Raw genomic sequence first — 19185 nt, 5'->3', positions numbered from 1 at the left:
AAAAACAAAACTGGAAAATGAAAGTAAAGTCACTGCTTCATGCTTGAAGGAGCCTTCGTATCTTGCTTTTTTCACACATTTTGTCAATAATTAGATTGTTGTCTATTTTGGTCAGAATGTATCTTTCTGACTTCATCAAGAACAATGATTTCAGATGTTCATCTGTAAGTCTTGAACGGAGTCTTGTTTTTATGTAACGCCATTAGCGCCTCTAACGGCGGGAGTGGGAGGGAAAGATATGTAAAAATGATCCAAAATGACCGAGATTAGAGTCAAATCAATATATTTCGAAGTCGCTGAGATCATTAATGGTACCACCAAAGCCTAAAAGAGAAAGGGCAAGGCCGTAGGCCGAGTAAAGACGGGATCTGGGGGCGGAGCAGTGGGACAGGAGGGTTGATATATAAAAATCATCCAAAATGACCGATATTAGAGTCAAATCTATAAATTTTAGGGTCCCTAAGATCATTATAATGACATTCCCAAAGCAAAAAAAAAAAAAAAGAAAGAAAGAAAGAAAGAAAGAAAGAAAGAAAGAGCGAGGCCGCAGGCCGAGCAAATACTGGGATTTGGGGCGGAGCGTGGAGTTGGTAAGGGAGATATGTAAAAATCGTCCAAAATGACCGATATTAGAGTTAAATCTATATATTTAGGGGTAAATCTAATATCATTAATAGCATTCCCACTCCGAAAACAGAAAGAGCGAAGCCGCAGGCCGAGCAAATATCGGGGTCTGGGGTGGAGCCCTAGCTGGCCAAAGGCTAGCGAATTTATAAAATAATTATGTAGCTTGTTTTTTATTTAATTGTGTTCAGAGAGGAAACTGTGCACCTTCCCGAGGCTAAGACGGGTCTTAGCCCCTCCCGAGGAGGGCGCAAAGGCACTGATGTGAGGAGGGCGCAGCGGCCATCGGGCCGGTACTTCATTATGACCAGTCCACCTCTGGTCACTGCCTTGGTTGTTGAAGACGTGTCCATTCAAGAACACGTCCAGATGCTGGAAAAAGTTGAGATCATGACGAATAAAGAGCGTTTCGTATTACAATAACTGTAACCTTTGCATAATCATTTATTCACGTTGTTTTCGTGTACTATGATTAGACCATCATTGTTGTCGAAAGGTCGAAATAGAAGTTTCACTTTTTGGTCCATTTTGTCAATTTTCTGAATTCTCGGACGCGATGAATTTTGCCTGGATTGAGTCAATGCAATTACGAGGCTTCTCATGGTCACCGTAAACTTTTCTGATCGCAACGTCGAGGCTGGAAAGTTTTAGGAGTAGAAGCGGGATTTAACTATTGGCAGAACGTGTAGGTTTTCCGTACTAGGGATGCCCACGAAGTTTCGGTTCCGGCGGAACCGGTTCCGCGAGGAACCGGTTCTTGGAGATCCAGTTTTCAAAACCGGTTCCAGACCTCAATCCGAAAACCCGGTTCCAGAACCGGATCTTACGAACCGGTTCCAAACCTAGATCCGAAAGCCTCCAAAGACCCGTAAAGGAGGCACAAAGTTCTCATTCAAAACACTACAAAGAGGACCACGCGCTTCTGCCCTCTCCGCCCAGACCCGCTTGTGCCCACCAGAAAAATTTTTGGTACACCATTGGGTGTTTGCCAAGTGAGTCTGTCAGTTTGTTTAACCAATGAGTTTGCCTGTTTAGCCAATGAGTTTGCCAGTTCCTCAGTTTGTTTAGCTAAATGAGACAAGCGGCCGCTGCCTGGGCGCCTGCCTGTCACTTCCACCATTCCATCTAGCACACTGTTCACAGCCTGCCAGCAGCTCGGATTTAACGTAGGGATGGCCATAAAATTCCGGTTCCGCCGGAACCGACTCCGCTAGAAGACGGTTCTAGAAGATTCGGTTTTCACAACCGGTTTCAGACCTGGATCCAAATATCCGGTTTCTGAACCGGATCTTAGGAACCGTTTCCAGACCTGGATCCGAAAACCCGGTTCCAGAGCCGAATCTGAAGAACTGGTTCCAAACCTGGATCCGTAGGCCCCCATGACCCATAAAGGAGGCACAAAGTTCACCTTTAAATCACTGCAAAGAGAACCACGCGCTTCTGCCCTCCTCGCCCAGACCCGCTTGTCCCCCCCATAAAAATTGTTGGTCCACCTTGGGTGTTAGCCAAATGAATCTGCCAGTTTGTCTGTTTAGCCAATGAGTTTGCCTGTTACCCATTTTGTTTAGATAAATAAGACAAGTGGCCGCCGATTGGACGCCTACCTGTCGCTTCCACCATTTCATGTAGCACATTGTTCACAGCCTACCAGCAGCTCGGATTTAACGTAGGGATCGCCACAAAGTTCCGGTTCGGGCGGAACCGACTCCGCGAGGAGCCGGTTCTTAGGGATCTGGTTTTCAGAACCGGTTCCAGACCTGGATGCGAGAACCCGGTTTCAGAACCGGATCTTAGGAACCGGTCCCTGACCTGGATCCGAAAATCGGTTCCGGAACCGGATCTTCTAGAACCGGATCCGTTCAGAGCCGAAAACCGGTTCCACCGACTCAAGATTCAGACTCAAGAAAAATCTTAGGCCAGCCACACACTATAGGATAGATCCTAGGAAATCTTACGATTTTTCTTGAGTCAGAATCTTAACGTTTATAGCATCAGATTGTATGTCATTTCCTATGTTCTGAACGATTCTATGAGATTTCTCTTGTTTAGAGCATGCTCTATTTCGAAAAGAAAAGTAGAAAAATCGTAAGATGTCGATTTAAGCGACATCAGGTGAGAGAAAGTGAAAACAAATTTGTTTCCTTCCCGCCAGCAAAGATGCTATTTGCGCACTTACTAGTGCATACGAGGAGCATACATTTTTATATAATACAAAGTCAACGCTCTATCACAAGATATATGCAAGGCAGGAGGTACTGGAAAACATTGCTGGCCGAGTATGCGTTGTAAGACCTGGCACCTCTTTGGAGACCGTGAAACAGGAAAAATCTTCACGTGTACGGCACAAAAGCGTAGGATTTCCTATGAGATATGTCGTAACATTTTTCGTAAGATAAATCCTAATATATTTCCTAGGATTTATCTCATAGTGTATATCTGGCGTTACAATCTCCCACAAAACCCAAACTATAAGTGTTATATTTTAAACAGCATAAACAAAACGCAATAGTTACAAAATGAGGGAATACAGACTAGATAAGCTGGAAGGTACTCGTAAAGAGGATAAGTGATTGAAAGGAAGTTAACTTTAGGAAAGGTTAGAGCACTTGCATTATTTTGTCTTTGCTGTTCTCCAATTTCCTTTCTTGTTTCGAAAGATGATGGCGTAGTCTATAAATTACTAATCAAATGTCTTGACGCTAAAGAATCCAGATTAAAGATGTCATTAACGTATGGATTTCTCATTCCGTGAAAACTTCCAGGGGCGATGAATAAGATGGTGGAAGCCAAACTCAACGGTAGCGATTCGATGATGGCTTGGGTCTGATCTGAATGAAATGTTTCAGCTGCGATAAAGTTTTATAAATCCAGGTTGGTCGATTGCCTGGGGGCAACCTCTTGCTCCCAAATGGTCGGGTATGGAGTTACATTTAACTTGACAGATACTTCCATACTCCATGCCGAACAGTAAAGTCGTTTGTTTTTGTGCAAGGAGCGGATTGGTTTTGCGCTCATTTACCTACAATCGTAAGGAATGTCGTATTATGGAATAAAGAAATTCAGTCTGTTAATTTTATTTGCTTTCTCTACATATTGTCGAAATGAGTTGAATGATTTAACAAATACTTGTCTGGTTTAATACAGCAGAGATAAAAGCTTTTAAAATTGAATCAGTGAATTAAATTAAAGTTAATAAAAGCTTTCAAAATGATTTAAATTTCATAATAATTTAGGTAGCTAATCGAGGGCATGTTCTTGGAAACTGCACATTTTAATTTGCTGTCACTAAAAGCAGAACGACATCCGTTACCTTCTTATTTTCCAAACATCCGTCACCGCAATAGAATTTTTCGAGCTTTGCATTGTATATTCGCTCACACTGTTTACATCAGAGGCGGATCTAAAAGGTGAAGGGAGCAGTCAAAACCCAGATCTTGATAGGTATATCATGAGTTTTCTATAACGTTCAAGAAGTATGTAAATAATAGGTTAAATTATTTTTGACATTCAGAAAACTGAGGGGACCTAAGAGCCGAGGCCCCAGGCTAGATCCGTCACTGGTTCACACTTCATTAATATTTCGAGTTGTTTAGGCACTTGTTTTCTGTAAATAGTCTTTTGGCATCCTGTTCCCTCAGCCTAAAAAGAGACGAAAGTAATAGGTTTTTCTATAGTCAATATACCAGGGATTTGCAGAATATAAACCTGCGAATGATGCGTAACACAGAAGTGTATACACAATATGTGTTATGGCCACAACTATGTACCAAATGAAAGCACCGAAATCATACATTACTTTTTCAAGAACTCAATAGCAATCTACTATTAGTTATCCAAATCATCAGAAAATCCCTTGGTTGGAAGCCTCCAAGAAAATGATCAATTTATTTTTTAACTGCATCATGATGTATTTAGTCACGAGCCGCCACTGCTGTTCGCAAATTTTGCGTTTGGTTGAAGCAAAACGTTAAAGAATAAGGCTAGTTTTAGACGGAAGCATTTCTAGTAGATGGGCTCACGGGCGTCTCTGGCGGAGTCCCCAATATTTTGAAGTATAAAATATTTAATATTTTATTCTAACTTAATTTATTTTCTAATGACACAGTAACATATAAATGATAATAATTGTTCTTGTTTGGAAAATAATATTCAGGCTGTGAAACGATTATGACAGGGTTCAGAGTTCTCATGGTGTCCGTGGAGGTAAGCAGAAAGGTAACAAACGGAATCGAAGATAATAAACAGATTGGGTTAGGTAGTACCATCTAAGTCACTTTCTTTGATGTCCCCTCCAAATTTTACCTACCAGAGACGCCAGTGGATGTGCTGCCAAAAATCTCGGATAATATTCTATGGCATCGAAAGTATATGGTACTTTTACACGGTAGCATTTTGATAAGCATCTTGTCGTAACGTAGCAAACAAATCACTGGAGAAGAGCGCAATTATGGCTCAGAAACTAAAGTGTGAACTAGCTAAAGCTATTGTGGTTGTATCGACAGTTCTCACAGATTATATTAAGAAACGAAAACTACAAAGAAGTACGTGGGCGGAGGGATGATAATATTGTTTGTTGCAGAGGGATTATAATATTTCAGCTCTTTCTATGGTAGAGAAAAAACTGAAGCCTGAGGATTCTATTGCATTCAAGAACTTCCTGTGTATAGACAATGAAGCCTTCGAAAAGTTCTTTGTACAAACAAGGATGCTCCTCATATTTCAATCAGCATAATAATAGCATCTCTACTCCAACTCATTTTTCTTTAATACAATTCAATTTCCCACACAAAACAAGAGCATGGATATTTGGCAAAGAGAAAAAAAAAACTTTCGCATCCTTTTAACACACCAAGGCGTTGCAATCAGACCAGAAATGCCATAGGATATGCCATGCATGTGAAATGCTATTGCTATTTTACACGGTAGGATGTCGATTATATAATTTTTGCTGCGAGAAATGCTTCCGTCTAAAACTAACCTTACTTTTCGTTACTTTAAGATTTCTTGAAACTGACAAACTTTCCTTGAAAGAATATATGTAATTATAACAATGAAATGCTGATTTTAAAGCAAATGCAAAGAATAGGTAGTATTGTGCGTTTAATTAATAATGTTGGCAATATAGAGTGAAATTAACAAAATAAATTTGGTGAAATGAACTTCAGCACGTTCATTTTTATCATATCTCTAAAACCAAATATACATGGTCATAATTTTCCATCAAATGTTGTATCTAACTTCTCTTTGTTGGTCATATGCCCAAATAAGTTGGCTAAAAGTTTCACATGCTTTATAAACGATAAAGTACCAAACTTAATTTTGTTCGTTTGTTTGCAATTCTTGATTCAACTGTTACACTTATCTTGTAACCGCAGTGATTTTTGTTTGTTTTCTTTGATGCAATTTTGGATAGGAATAGATCATGTCTTATTTTAGAACAGTTGTATCAAATGTTGTAACCAACCCAGAAATTGCGTACAACTTGGTATCGTATACGTTCAAATTCCACTTTGCGGAAACATTTGATTCAATATTTGAATATGCAAAGTTAGCTTAACATTAAGAAATAGTCATTTTCTTATCATCTGGTCTCTAGTTATGACTTAGCCACTGATAAAATAATATTCTCTTTTCCACGTATTGCCTCATACGTACGTACCTTCATAGTTATGCAGACAGCCGACAGCTGAGAGAGACAACACTATGTAATAAGCTGAATATACTATGCAATGGAGTCAGGCCCGTAGCTAGGAGGGGGCGAGGGGGGGCTGAGCCCCCCTGTGGCTACCTTCAGCTCCCCCTGAAACTTTCACCAGTGTTTTAAATGCTTCTATATAAAGAAACGAGCAATGCATGGAAACATTGTTTTTGTTTTATCGTATTCAGACTTTGGCCACAAACTAAAGTTATGAGAAATACTTTGTCGGAAGCAACATTTCATTTATTTTGCCAACTACACTCCTTCAGTATTTTTATAAAAATAAATCAGAATAAACCAGATGGTTTTGTCTTCTTATTCTGTTTCAACCCGATTGCAATTGGTATACAAAGAACGCCGTTGTCAGGCCTGGTGGCTTGTGCCATAAATAAGTCATCTTCGAATTTAAGGAGGAAGGTTAGGGATGGAGAGTTGCTCTTGTAAAATGAGTTGGGGGGGGGGAGCCACCAAACGAAAAGAGAATGAGAGGAAATGTTTTGTCTTTTTCCCCATCTCGCCAATTTTCATCGGCGTACAACAGAGGTTTGAAAATATAGATTTTTCATGGCAGTACAGTAAATCTTCTACGATCCACAAGTACTTTCGTATGTAGGGTCAGTATAGTAGGCGGAGTGGCTGTTTTATTGCCCCTTCTACTGCCTCTCTTGGTGCCAGTCGGTAGCCATCAGATTTTCTTCGACATCAATAGATAACATTTATTCATACGCGTAGTTCGTGTGCGTGCGTTAGAGAAGTCAATGTTCCGCAGTGGTGGGTGTTTGTGCTTTAGTGCCGCTCGGAGATACGCATAAGTTTGTGTGTTGGTGGAAGCTGTTTGAGTTTTCAGTTCATTAATGACTAATGACTTTTATAGTAATTAAGCGTCTGTTTTAACTGATTGCGTGCGTATCGTGATGTGCTTTGCATTCTTTCTGCAAGCACAGTGAGTTTTTTTTTTTTTTTTTTTTTAATTAAGATTTCAGTGTAAAAATGGATAAATTTGTAATACGTACGAAAGTCACTAGTGACCCCGTTGTTTCCGTTCCATCATCAGCGAATGACGAAAACAAGAATATCAGTACTATACCACAAGATATTTCAAAACCGGGGGAAAATATTAAACAAATAAAACTGGAATCTTATCCTCGGAATAAAGACGGACGATGCTTTCAAACGGAATGGTTTCAGAGATTTACGTGGTTGGAATGTTCGCAATCCCGGGATGCTGCGTTTTGTTACGCATGCAGGCAGTTTCAACCTTATGGATGTAAAAAGTAGCCTTTACATCTAAAGGTTTTAGTAACTGGAAGGCCGCTCTTGACAAATCAAAAGCAGGTTTAATAAAACATGCCGCAACAACCACACATATCCTTGCGATGAATATGTGGGTAGAGAAACAAAAGCGCACAGCTGTAGGGAAACCAGTGTCACTTTTAGTAAATGAAAGTGTACTTGAAAAAAATCAGTATTATGTAAAGAGCATCGCGGAAATTATTCAGTTCCTAGCTGTGAATGAATTACTAATGAGAGGGACTTATAATGTTGAAGAACACGAGGAACAGAGCCTCTTCTGAAATATGTTTGAATATACACTAAGAAAGGACGAGAAACTGGCCGATTGTTACAAACAAATTCCTCAAAATGCTTCCTATTTATCTCCGGAAATCCAGAATGATATAATTCAAGTGATGACAGATACTGTTCGAGAAAATATTGTTGATGACATTAACAGTGCAGATGTGCCATGGTCCACTCTATTGGAGGATGGAACACGTGACAAAAACAATCGAGAAAATGTGGCTATCGGTATTCGATATGTGAAGGACGGAAAAGTTCGTGAGTCTATTTTTGCACAAGACTGTTGAGCCAGTGTTACGATGGGGCTTCTGTGATGAGCGGGAAGAAGGGTGGAGTGCAAGCAATAATACAGCAACGACTAGGACGTGATATTCCTTACATACATTGTTTCAATCACAGATTGCATTTAGTAGTAATTAAATGTGTGAACGATATTCCTCTTGTCAAACAACATTTCGATCAGTGTGTCATGCTTTATACTTTCCTTAAAAGAAGTAAAATTGCTACTTTGTGTGAAGGTCGGAATCTTGCTCGTCTTTTAGAACACCGTTGGTCAGGACATTTACGGGTAATACAAATAATTCGCGAGAATTATATGGAAATATTGGAGGTGCTAAAGTTGGTTAAGAACGGGAATTTTAATGGGGATGAATTAGTAGAAAGTACTGGACTTATTCTGACTGTTGGGAAATTGCAGTTCCGATTTTGTTTATTATTGATGAAAAAAATACTTGAAATTCTTCATCCTGTTGATAAAATTCTCCAGTCGCATGAAGCAAGTTTAAGTACCGCACGAAATCTGGTTGATGCTGCTGTGGAAACATTGAACAATATTCGAAATGATGAAACGTTTCGAGATATTGTAGGTGAAGCAAATCGCATGATAGAAGATACCCACATTGAAGAAACTTGTCAACGCCCTTCAAGGAAAAGAAAAATAAGTACGTCACTACAGGATTTTGTTGTAGCAGAAACAACTGGTGTAGGGAATACAGAAGTTGAGTGTTTGCGACAGGTGTTCTACGAGTCGACTGATTTAGTTCTTATAGAAATTAACAGACGATTCCACAGTAACAATGCTTTGTTGGACGCAGTTACTTCAGCAGAAAATCTCGAGCTTCCGAAAACAGACTACTTATCTTCATTAGGAATTACCATACCGTCTAAAGAAGAACTTGCTGTTGCAAAGGCGTATGCTAGTAAATGTAATTCTTCTGACGCCTTCAGTGAAATCTATAAGGTTAAAATGGCTTATGAAGATACTTATGCTCTACTTGCTTCTATCCGAACATTTGCATGCAGTACCGCGTTATGTGAATCTTCGTTTTCTGTGTTGACCCGCATAAATAGCCCAGAAAGACTTTCCATGAGTCAGAAACGATTGACCAACCTGGTGTTTCTTGCGTTTGAAAAGAAACGAACTGCAAACATAGACATCATGAAAGTTCTGCAGAAGTTCAACGCAATGAAGAATAGGCGATTACAGCTTTTTTTAAGTCAAGTAAGTAGACGCATTTTCTTTTCTTTTCTTTTTTTTAAGAATCTTTGAGTTTTACGGGCCATGGTTATGCCGAATAGGCTAAAGGAGACGGTGATGATGAGAATAAATGAATGAGCTAGTGGAATGAAGAAAGTGGAAGGAAACGGGAGAACCCGAGAAAACCATGCACACGGTGTTTGTCCACCACAAACTTCACTTGGCGTGAGCAGTACCATCATTTCAGATTTTGCTTGGGGGGGGGAAGACATCTTGATATATGTAAAATTTCGCGTTTTTCACTGATTACTACTAGTCCATTGATAAAATCTATATAAATCTCAAACTCAGGGGGAGGGCAATTGCCCCTCCCTGCCCTCCCCAAATAACGCCCCTGGTCGTGAGCTGGGATCGAACCAGCGTGAACGCTCTAACACTGAGCCACTGTTATCTCCCTCCCTATTGTTTTATTCACAAGAAAAATAAATTGATGAATCAGCTATACATTCATTATTTGTTATTGGCTTTGATCATTTAACTAAAATTTTAAACTTTTACACACACAGTACAGAATTATAGAGGAGTACAGATTGTCCAAATTGTAACTATAGTATAGCTTATTCATCTATTTTATTTCTGTATTAATTCCTTCATATGAATGCTTTATATTTTACTTCAAACAATTACATATCATTGTTTATTCAGTTTTCAATGTAATTCAATTTATACAAACTCTTAGAGTTACTTTTTCTCCAAATCTGTCTTAGAAAAAAATAATGCATTTAATATGTAGTGAAGAGATTCTGAAATACGCAGTGTGCAAATTACTAGGGAAATGATGGAGAAATTCCTCTCTGTTAAGCTGGATGTCTCATATAAATTTTGAATTTCCCCATGATAATTTTCAAATGTTCACCTTATTCTCCTTGTAAAATGTTCTTTAATTCACACATTGGAAATACGGGTCTATAAATGTAAAATAGATGGGAGTATGGGGATATTTTTAAATAGCAAGCTGGTCATCTGATATACAGTACATAATGCATTATACAGTATGTTTCACATTACTGACCTTCAATTATTTTCTGTGTAGTTTTCGATTATTTCTACTCTGAATTCTTGTTTCGGAAAACAATGATCATAAGTTAACCTTTAAACGCCAAAAGACGCATCTGCTGCGTTGGACTTTAAACCTTAATAACTCAGCCCCTAATTGAGCTATTTGGTATCAAAGTCTTCGTGAAAGATGAAGCTTGTCGCCGATATGCATTTTATGTATGTGGGGAGTACCACGGCGGAGACGAGAAAGGTAAATTACGTAAAGGGACAAGGTTGGCCAAGTTTTTAAGTATCTTTTTTTTTTTTTTTTTTTTTTACGTAAATAACATTTATTTTCTGGACTTCCATATAAGACGAGATATTTTTTCACTGAATTGGTCTAGAAGAATAACTCTTGTTGCCTCGTTGCAATCTGTGTTCCATAACATATCCAACGGTGTTTCAATCATGATTAGAGGGGTCACTAGGGCCACCAACGCGAATTTCTGTAACAGCCCTTCGAAAATTATATACAGGGCGCTTTATAGATTTTTTTCTGAATTTTTCTCTCGCTTTGCATTGCAACAATTGCTACCATTTTTAAAAGTACTATTATAACAAGTGTATTGCATATATACATTATCATCGTTTTGTCAGCATTGGGTGTCTGTATAGGTTGCAAGGGCCCCCCAAGTTCTAATTTTTTCGTATTTTAAAAAAGTTTTATGACCTTTCTTCTTCTACGATTAGGGTGGGAATTCCACAAGTGATACCACGTTGGAATCAGTGTTCCGTAATCTTTCCAACGAGCTATACATAAGGGGGAATTTGTAATTAGGGGGTCCCCTAGGTCCCCAGCGTGAGAGCCTACAATTTCGTTCAAATTCTTGCCAAGTGTATAAAGGTTAAATAGCAATAATAGATATGAAAACGTGGAGTCAGGCTGGGCCCCCCCAGAAGTGCTCTCGGCCCCCCCTGCTTTCGAGTTCTGGCTACGGGCCTGAATGGAGTACGCATGGAGGTTTCTGGGTTTTAACTTCCCTTAAAATATGAAACATAAACATTACCCACATTAAGTTATGCAGGTTACATAAACATCCTGAAAGATATGAACTTGCAAAATTGAATCCTCTCGATGAAAATCTATGTACGCCATTGGTACTATGCACCACAAATTTGCTTCAAATTCCTGATTTTTTCCATCCATAATACGAATTTATGTTCACATACATTGTTTTAACGAAACAAGACATATTATTATATTTTGACGGATCTTTCCACCCCGCGTACACAATAAGACTTGCGCGATATTTTCCAGTTGTTGCCTTTTTGAAGCTAATCGATAGGGCCTATGTCCCTATCATCTCAAAAGCTGATGTTGCCTTGCTCGCCAATAAATCAGTCTTTACCTCATTCTATTTATGATGCGTTATAAAGCCTCAATTCATCGTGTGATCTTGCCTGTCGATCAAACAGCAAGTAAGAATATACTAGTGTGAGCATATTATTGAGAACCAAAATGACGGAAATGTTTGTATGTGAAGAAAATTAGAGCAATACTGATGAAATTGACAATACAATATTACTGAGGACTAGCTCAGGAGAGTAATGCTCCCGGAAGTAGGAACGAAAAAGAGTTCTGATTGGTTGGCGTTATCCATTTCTTGCCACGTTGCATTCAAATGACAAAAATCAAACAATTATTGTTGTCGGGCTTAGTGGCCGAGCGGGCTAGCAGTATATGCTAGTAACGAAAATCTCTTTTGGCGTGAGTTCAAACCCGGCCCGAGGAAAGTTTTTTCACTTTTTTACATTTTTATAACACGTTTTACATTAAAATAATATGAAAATAATACTCAAAAAAGTGATTTTTACTTACTTTTGTGCAGATAACTGGTAGTAGTAGTAGAAACGGGTTAGAAGCCCCGCAGGGCTCGTTTTGTTCCCCTTGTACTCCATGATATAAATTTTATAACCAACTTAAAACAACTGGCTAGGATAGCGCGTAAAACAGCTGGTTGAGTAGCGCGCGAAAAAACGTACTTGCGGGAGTATTACTCTCCCGAGCGGGTCGTTATTACTGCACGTGTTGCAAATAAGAACAGAAATAGAATTCTGAGTGTATGTCTAATGAGAATCTTGGTTAGAAAATCAAAACGTAACATATAAAGTATTTATTTTTATGAATATTACAGTCTTGTTCAGCAGTTCAGTGTTTTATTACAGATAAAATGTTGTGCTGTGTGATAGATTTTGGTCTAGGTTAAGTTTAAGAACAGCACATTTTACAAACTTTACAGGAAAAAAATTAAACATACTGCATAAAAAAGTCACATTTCTAAGAAACAAGTTTCTGCAGTTGACTCATTTAAATAGTAAGTAATACAGCTGAATTTTATGTTTTCACGTATAGGGTTACTAATGTAAACCTTTACAGGTGCTACGCGACAATAAAAGTAAATACATGTATTTGAAAAAGGACTGTATTAGATATCTTCCGCCAGCGCAGTACTTGTGCACAGTGTACAAAAGGTGAATTTAATTTCACAAGTGTAACGTTGCTAGTGTAGTTACAAGTGCTATAGGAACTAGTAGCACTGAGAGAACCCGTGCAACATACAAGCACTAATCTAACTTATCCTACTATAGTCCGCGTCACCCGAATTAGCGTGTGGCATCAGCCAATAAGCTCGCAGTACCCTGTTACTAAACTTTCAGGGAGGAATCTAATGGGTCTAGGTCAAAACCCCCACACTCAAGAAATGTCAAAACGCCCACACGATCGGTCATAACTCCCATACAAATGGATAAATCTCCCAAACGCACGAACGGTCAAAACCCCAACAGCCAAAACTCCCACACTCAAGAAATAAAACGCCCACACAAATGGACAAATGTCCCAAACGCACGAACGGTCAAAACTCCCACAGCCAAAACTCCCACACTCAAGAAATGTCAAAACGCCCACACAATTGGTCATAACTCCCACACAAATGGACAAAACAGCCACACATAGCAACGGTCATAATCCCCACATAAATGGACAAAACTCCCACACAAATGGTCAAAACTCCCACATGCAGAAATTGTCACAACTGCCACACAAATGGACAAAAAAAACCACACAATCGGACAAATCCCCCACACTCTGAAATGATCGTGATTGCATGTCTTTGTTGCGGCTCTTTATGACGCCCACTTTAGTGTTTCTGTCATTAGAAAACAGTACAAGAAGAATAGTTGCAACATCAGTTTAAGTGGAATAAAAAATGTTATTAAAAAGTACAAGGGTAAGACAAACAACCAGGATCATTTCAGAGTGTGGGAGATTTGTCCGATTGTGTGGGAGTTTTGTCCATTTGTGTGGCAGTTGTGACAATTCCTGCATGTGGGTGTTTTGTCCTTTTGTGTGGGGATTTCGTCCATTTATGTGGGGATAGTGACCGTTGCTATGTGTGGGAGTTTTGTCCAGTTGTGTGGGAGTTATGACCGTTGGAGGTTATGACCGATTACCAGTGTGGAGGTTTTGGCTGTGGGAGTTATGATCGTTCGTGCATTTGGGAGATTTGTCCGTTTGTGTGGGAGTTATGACCGATTGTGTGGGTGTTTTGACATTTCTTGAGTGTGGGAGTTTTGGCTGTGGGGGTTAAGACCGTTCGTGTATTTGGGACATTTGTCCATTTGTGTGGGGGTTATGACCGTTTGTGTGGGCGTTTTTACATTTCTTGAGCGTGGGGGTTTTGGCTGTGGGAGTTCTGACCTGTTCCCAATCTAATCATTCATAATTGATTTTGTTCGTATTTATGGACAATTATGAATGATTAGATTCCTCCCTGAAGGTTTAGTAACAACGCACTGCGAGTTTATTGGCTGCCATACGCCAATTCGGGTGAAGCGGACTATAATAGCCTAGCATGTTCTACTAACCAAACCGAACCTACCATACCCGACTCCAGTGACATTAGAGGGGGCAAAGGGCAGGCTTCCTGACATGATGTACTGTACGTCAAGTAATGTAAAACTATTATTTTCGATATACAAAAAAAAAACTTACCTCTAAAAATGCCTCTGACTTTCTTCTTGCCCCCCAAAATTAAAGTTGGCGTCATCATTGTTCTACTCTACGATCCGTAACTAAAACTGTCCGACATGTAAGCTATCTTGTAACATGAGAGTGTGCTTCCACTATCTTCAGTGACGCGCCTGCTCCCTTCAATCATTCCTGCTTCGCTCGCCCCATGCTTGGTTAGATAACATTCGTGATTTTATTGCACTGTAGTGTCCCTAATGCAGATGTCGATTTGCAATATTTATACGCAAATCGTGAAAGAGTTCTACATTTTCAACTATTTCTTTTAGCCCCCTTGAACTTCATCTAGCCTATACTTAGTGTAGCATTGTCATGTCGCCCAGCACAAATATTTTGGAGGGCAATAAGAAGAATTTTAGTAAAAGAATCATATTTCTTTTAGTAATTATTTCGAGTAGTGCTCCTAAACTTAACCTGCACGCAGATTTCATTTCAGTTAAATATATAATGTCATATATAAATCATGACTTACCCATGTTCTCTATAGTACTCACATAGAGTATTTCAAACCGCGATGTATTTCATTGTTTTTTAATGTGATAGCAACCACATAAATAAAAGAAGGGTTTAAGTTAACGATTCTCTGTGCTTAGTATTTGTTCCTAAAATTATTTATTAATTTCCTTGTAAATTGTAACCATTTTTACTTGTATGAGTCTGTTGTAGTGTGCTTTTCCGCCAAGTTAGAAATGAGTAATTCCAGCTGTCTAAAACAAGGTTGGAAATGATCTATTTTATTTTTACAATTTACAGTGTATAAAATTTTTTAATTCAAGTAATTCTACTTCTGGGCCATTCCATCGTCACGGGCGGGACATTTACACTACATTTTTGATGCTTTAAAGTTGTATATTTCTAAAAGTACAACATAAATTCTGCTAATTGTATGATATATGAACAGTACAGACTTAGGAGTATATGTAGTTGATATTTTCAGTATTTTTTTCTGCTTAGAGTAGAAAATATTAACTCCTAAATGTCTGTCATGGGTGGGGACAAAAAAGAGAAGTGACTTTCGACACACCAAGTGAATGTTACAAAACTCTGTGAATTCTTAGCTCAAAATGTTTTTATTGAAACGGAAATGTATAAATGATGAAAATTTTTAACAAATTTCTCATAATAGAAATTTGCCAAATATTTATTTAATGAATAAACTAAACTTTACTGTGTCACGGGCAGGACACCGTGTGAATCAACACACAACATCTCAATAAGAATGATTTCAAAAATGAAATAAAATGGAAAATAAGTTAATTTCTGCTGTTCTGTTATAGCATTTTACATAAATAATTATATTTACTTTACTTGAGGCTCGCTTTTACCACATAAAAATAATAATATGCCGTACACTTATTTCTCACCACCTACACTTTAGGAAATGGTTTTATTTGCCCATTTACACCTGTAGCGCCCCAGAGGATGGCCCGGAACTTCTGAGTGCTACAGAGCGGAAGGCGTGTAACGTACTTAGAACGCAGACTAAAGAAAATCCAGAAAACTGAGTATCAAGGGGTCGCCAGTCTGTGAAAGATGATATGGCAATGAAGTATAGGGCGCACAGACAACGTCCGACAACACGAGGTTTGCCCACACCAGCTCTACGAGAAGGCATGAACAAACCCCCCTTCCTCTTCTTGCTCCTGCATATACCATAATTTAGAAATAGCTAACCTTAAATTAAACTTATCTAGCTACTAGGGACTTGCACTTGAACAACAACACTTAAAATGGAAAAGATTATTTATTATTTGATCAAAAGTTGGTATTAGGGCCATGGAAGCTTGATATAGAACAGGTACTTTATAACAGGTACATATACTATCATGCACGAGAACATATATTCGTATATTTATAAAAACAATAAAAAAAGTCATGCGTGAAAATATTCAGTTACTGATGCATAATTACATCAAAATTCTTGCAGCTATAAACAATTGAGGAGGGACAACCATCTTCACCTCCCTTGTATAATGATTGAAACATTAATACACTTCATAATAATATGCAAGTTAGATTCTTACCAAATTCCAGAAGAATTGTCACTTCTGAAGATGATGAAAGAAATAGTTTAAATTTATTATGCAAAAGATAATATCGTATCATAATTGTTAATTGTTGTACACTGCAACTAGACTTCAAGGATAATAATATAGCTATAAGGTACTAGCCAGCGTATACCCACCATCGGGTGCGCGCCTACATGTGCACTATCCAAACATAAGTGCAAAACTCAGTATTAAAATTGTTACCACTAAGAAAAGGTATGCAATAAAATTATACACATTAATCTAATAACCCATTGAGACTGATTACCTGTTACTATGAGATTTACATTCCACATATAGGCATTCTGTGCCCTTTTCTTGATTGAACTGGCAACATTATGCTCCACCCCGGTGAGAGTGAAGCTGCCATGAACACATATAGCGTTAAGCTTGTTTATTCAACATTGTGATTCTTACCTGAGAATATGCACAAAGCATACTTACTAATGAATGATGCATGTATTCAGGATTGATGCTCAATAAGATGAGATAAGATAAAGACACTTTTGTGTAAACAACACAACTGCACTAAAATGCGAGTGGCCAACATTATATGGAGATTATAAGGGACACCTAGCACCGGTGAGAACACAAAACAGCTATTCGTGAAGTAGCACTGACAAATAGTAGAGGATACAGCTTACTGCAGCTATGAAGCAACATAAAAACAAGATAATTAAGTAGTGCACCACACTTGTAAACACAGTTCTTCAAAGAACACCATTGAAATGAGCTTGGAGAGATAGCTGGAGGATTCACTATTATTATGAGAAAGCACTGGCTAATATGCCACTTTCACTCAACTCAGAGAGCACTGAACATTATAAACACTAAAGAGGGCTTATAAAAAGTAAGCTTTCGAAGAGCTTAACTGGGCCTGATAAATTAACAGGCTATATCAAAGATGAGCTTTAATACGCACAAACATGCTCAAACATAATTGAACATAACTAAAAACAACATACTCATCAAAAATGACGAATGTGGTTGCTACGAAGGCAACCTTTATCAGGAAAACACCTTTAAACTGCCCATCTTCATATAAGAAACACTAACACAACAGCATCTCATCTCACTACCAGTTGATCCTGAGCCAAGGCTGGGCGGAGCTAAACCAAAGGGGGCTCCAAGGTAACTCCTTAATAATGAAAAAAAAAGTATGAAAAACTCCAGAGAAATGTATTGTGGTGTAAAATAACATGTCCCAGAACTGCATTGTCGCTCGACTAAACACTGAGCGAGCGGCGGCTAAAATAACGGGTAGATTCTTCATGCTGCTCATTCACCTGGGCTATGGGCCACTAAAATGCCTCTAAATTATTCCAACTGAATATGCGTTTGGCATAAATCCTGCACCACTCTACAAGCTGCTTGTTAATAGACTAATACTGCTCACTTAAGAAACTGCACTGGTTCGCAACAACACATATGAAAGGATATTGGTTTGGAATAAACATGCTACTTGCTACTAAAATGCCATAAGTAGCTATAGAATCCAATACTTGGTACAGTAACAAGTACACTAGAATGTAAAGAAGCCACATTTTGTTGAAGTACATGTTTGTTCAAGGAAGTAGTGTTGTAGCAAATATATGAATGGGAATCAGCATTTAAGTCGTTTGTACGTGAAAACCAAGTTACTTCCTGGGAAGGTACATTGCTGATTTGTTACAATCCTTGTAAAGATCTGGACTCTTGATGATTCTGTGCTAGAGGTTGAATACATTGCTTCCTTCACTGATATGATACCGGACAGAGCGTGCATGGGGCGGGTTCCCACAGAAGTTTTTAGTGCTTCATTATGATTTCATACATTATCACTACTAAGAAAAACTTCACGAAAATTGCCATTATCGTATTAAATGGAGAATGTCACTAGGACGAACACAGAAACTTAAAATATAATTAATGGAGAGGCACACACTGACAGACAAAAACTTGTAGCTGTAACAAAACACGTGGGAGACCACTTGCTCTTCTTTATAAATTCCTCTTGGAAATTGCACACCAAAATTATGATGAAAAAGTAACCGTAAAGCTTCACTTACACTCAATGTTGCTCTGTCAAAACTGTTGATTACTAATAAAAGGAGGATGGCTACGAGAGGCCTAGATTAACTATAATTTTAGGCTTCATTTTTACAGATATCGAGAAGCCATGCGGTACAGAATCTCTTTCTCCGTAGTACAGCGGAAGTCACCCGCTCGTCTTCCCTCCACAGAAGCGGAAGTATCAATGTTGCCAGATCTTACAAAAGAGAGTTAACAATACTACTTAAAAATATTACCATTATAAAATAACACAATTACTAAGGGCACTACATCCTCGCCCTAGTTGAATGAAAAAAAGAAACTTTGCTGTCAAAGTTTTTTTTTACAGGTAAGTGTTTACCAGCAATTCCTGTCTTTTCTGTAAAGAACAGTTAAATAATTTTACATTATCTAAGTTTTGAGTACCAACCCATTCATTATTTAAATTTACTAAATCTACGGTATTGCTTTCCACACCAATTACCAAAAAAGGTCCAAGATATTTAACAAAAAACTTACTGATGGTTTTATCTAACAATGAGCTATGTTTACGATTTTTAACAAATACGAGGTCACCGATTTTAATCTCAGTGCCTGTTTG

The 19185-nt window shown here is 38.4% G+C and overlaps 2 protein-coding genes across 2 annotated transcripts in view; one reads left to right on the top strand and one right to left on the bottom strand.

The window, feature by feature from the left end:
* LOC145683671 (1-acyl-sn-glycerol-3-phosphate acyltransferase alpha-like) overlaps window positions 1–19185 on the bottom strand; it is a 368125-nt gene that overhangs the window by 106611 nt on the left and 242329 nt on the right. The window lies entirely within an intron of this gene.
* On the top strand, window positions 8214–18819 carry LOC145686819 (uncharacterized). Its single transcript, XM_081760616.1, has 3 exons — window positions 8214–9401; window positions 12853–12947; window positions 18699–18819. The coding sequence occupies exons 1-3, from the start codon at window positions 8214–8216 to the stop codon at window positions 18817–18819; spliced, it is 1404 nt and encodes a 467-aa protein (XP_081616742.1).

The sequence above is a fragment of the Thermobia domestica genome, chromosome 1, assembly GCF_964235325.1.
Source record: "Thermobia domestica chromosome 1, izTheDome1.hap1.1, whole genome shotgun sequence".
NCBI classification, from domain to species: Eukaryota; Metazoa; Arthropoda; class Insecta; order Zygentoma; family Lepismatidae; genus Thermobia; species Thermobia domestica.
Note: the sequence above shows the minus strand (reverse complement) of the source record. Positions and strands in the feature narration are given on the sequence as shown.

Excerpts from the sequence above, each read along its gene's own strand:
- LOC145686819 (XM_081760616.1), top strand. The coding sequence starts at position 8,214 with ATGAGCGGGAAGAAGGGTGGAGTGCAAGCAATAATACAGCAACGACTA. Across the intron at positions 9,402-12,852 it reads TACAGCTTTTTTTAAGTCAA|GTGCTACGCGACAATAAAAG; the intron begins GTAAGTAGACGC and ends AAACCTTTACAG. Across the intron at positions 12,948-18,698 it reads TTGTGCACAGTGTACAAAAG|ATATCGAGAAGCCATGCGGT; the intron begins GTGAATTTAATT and ends TCATTTTTACAG.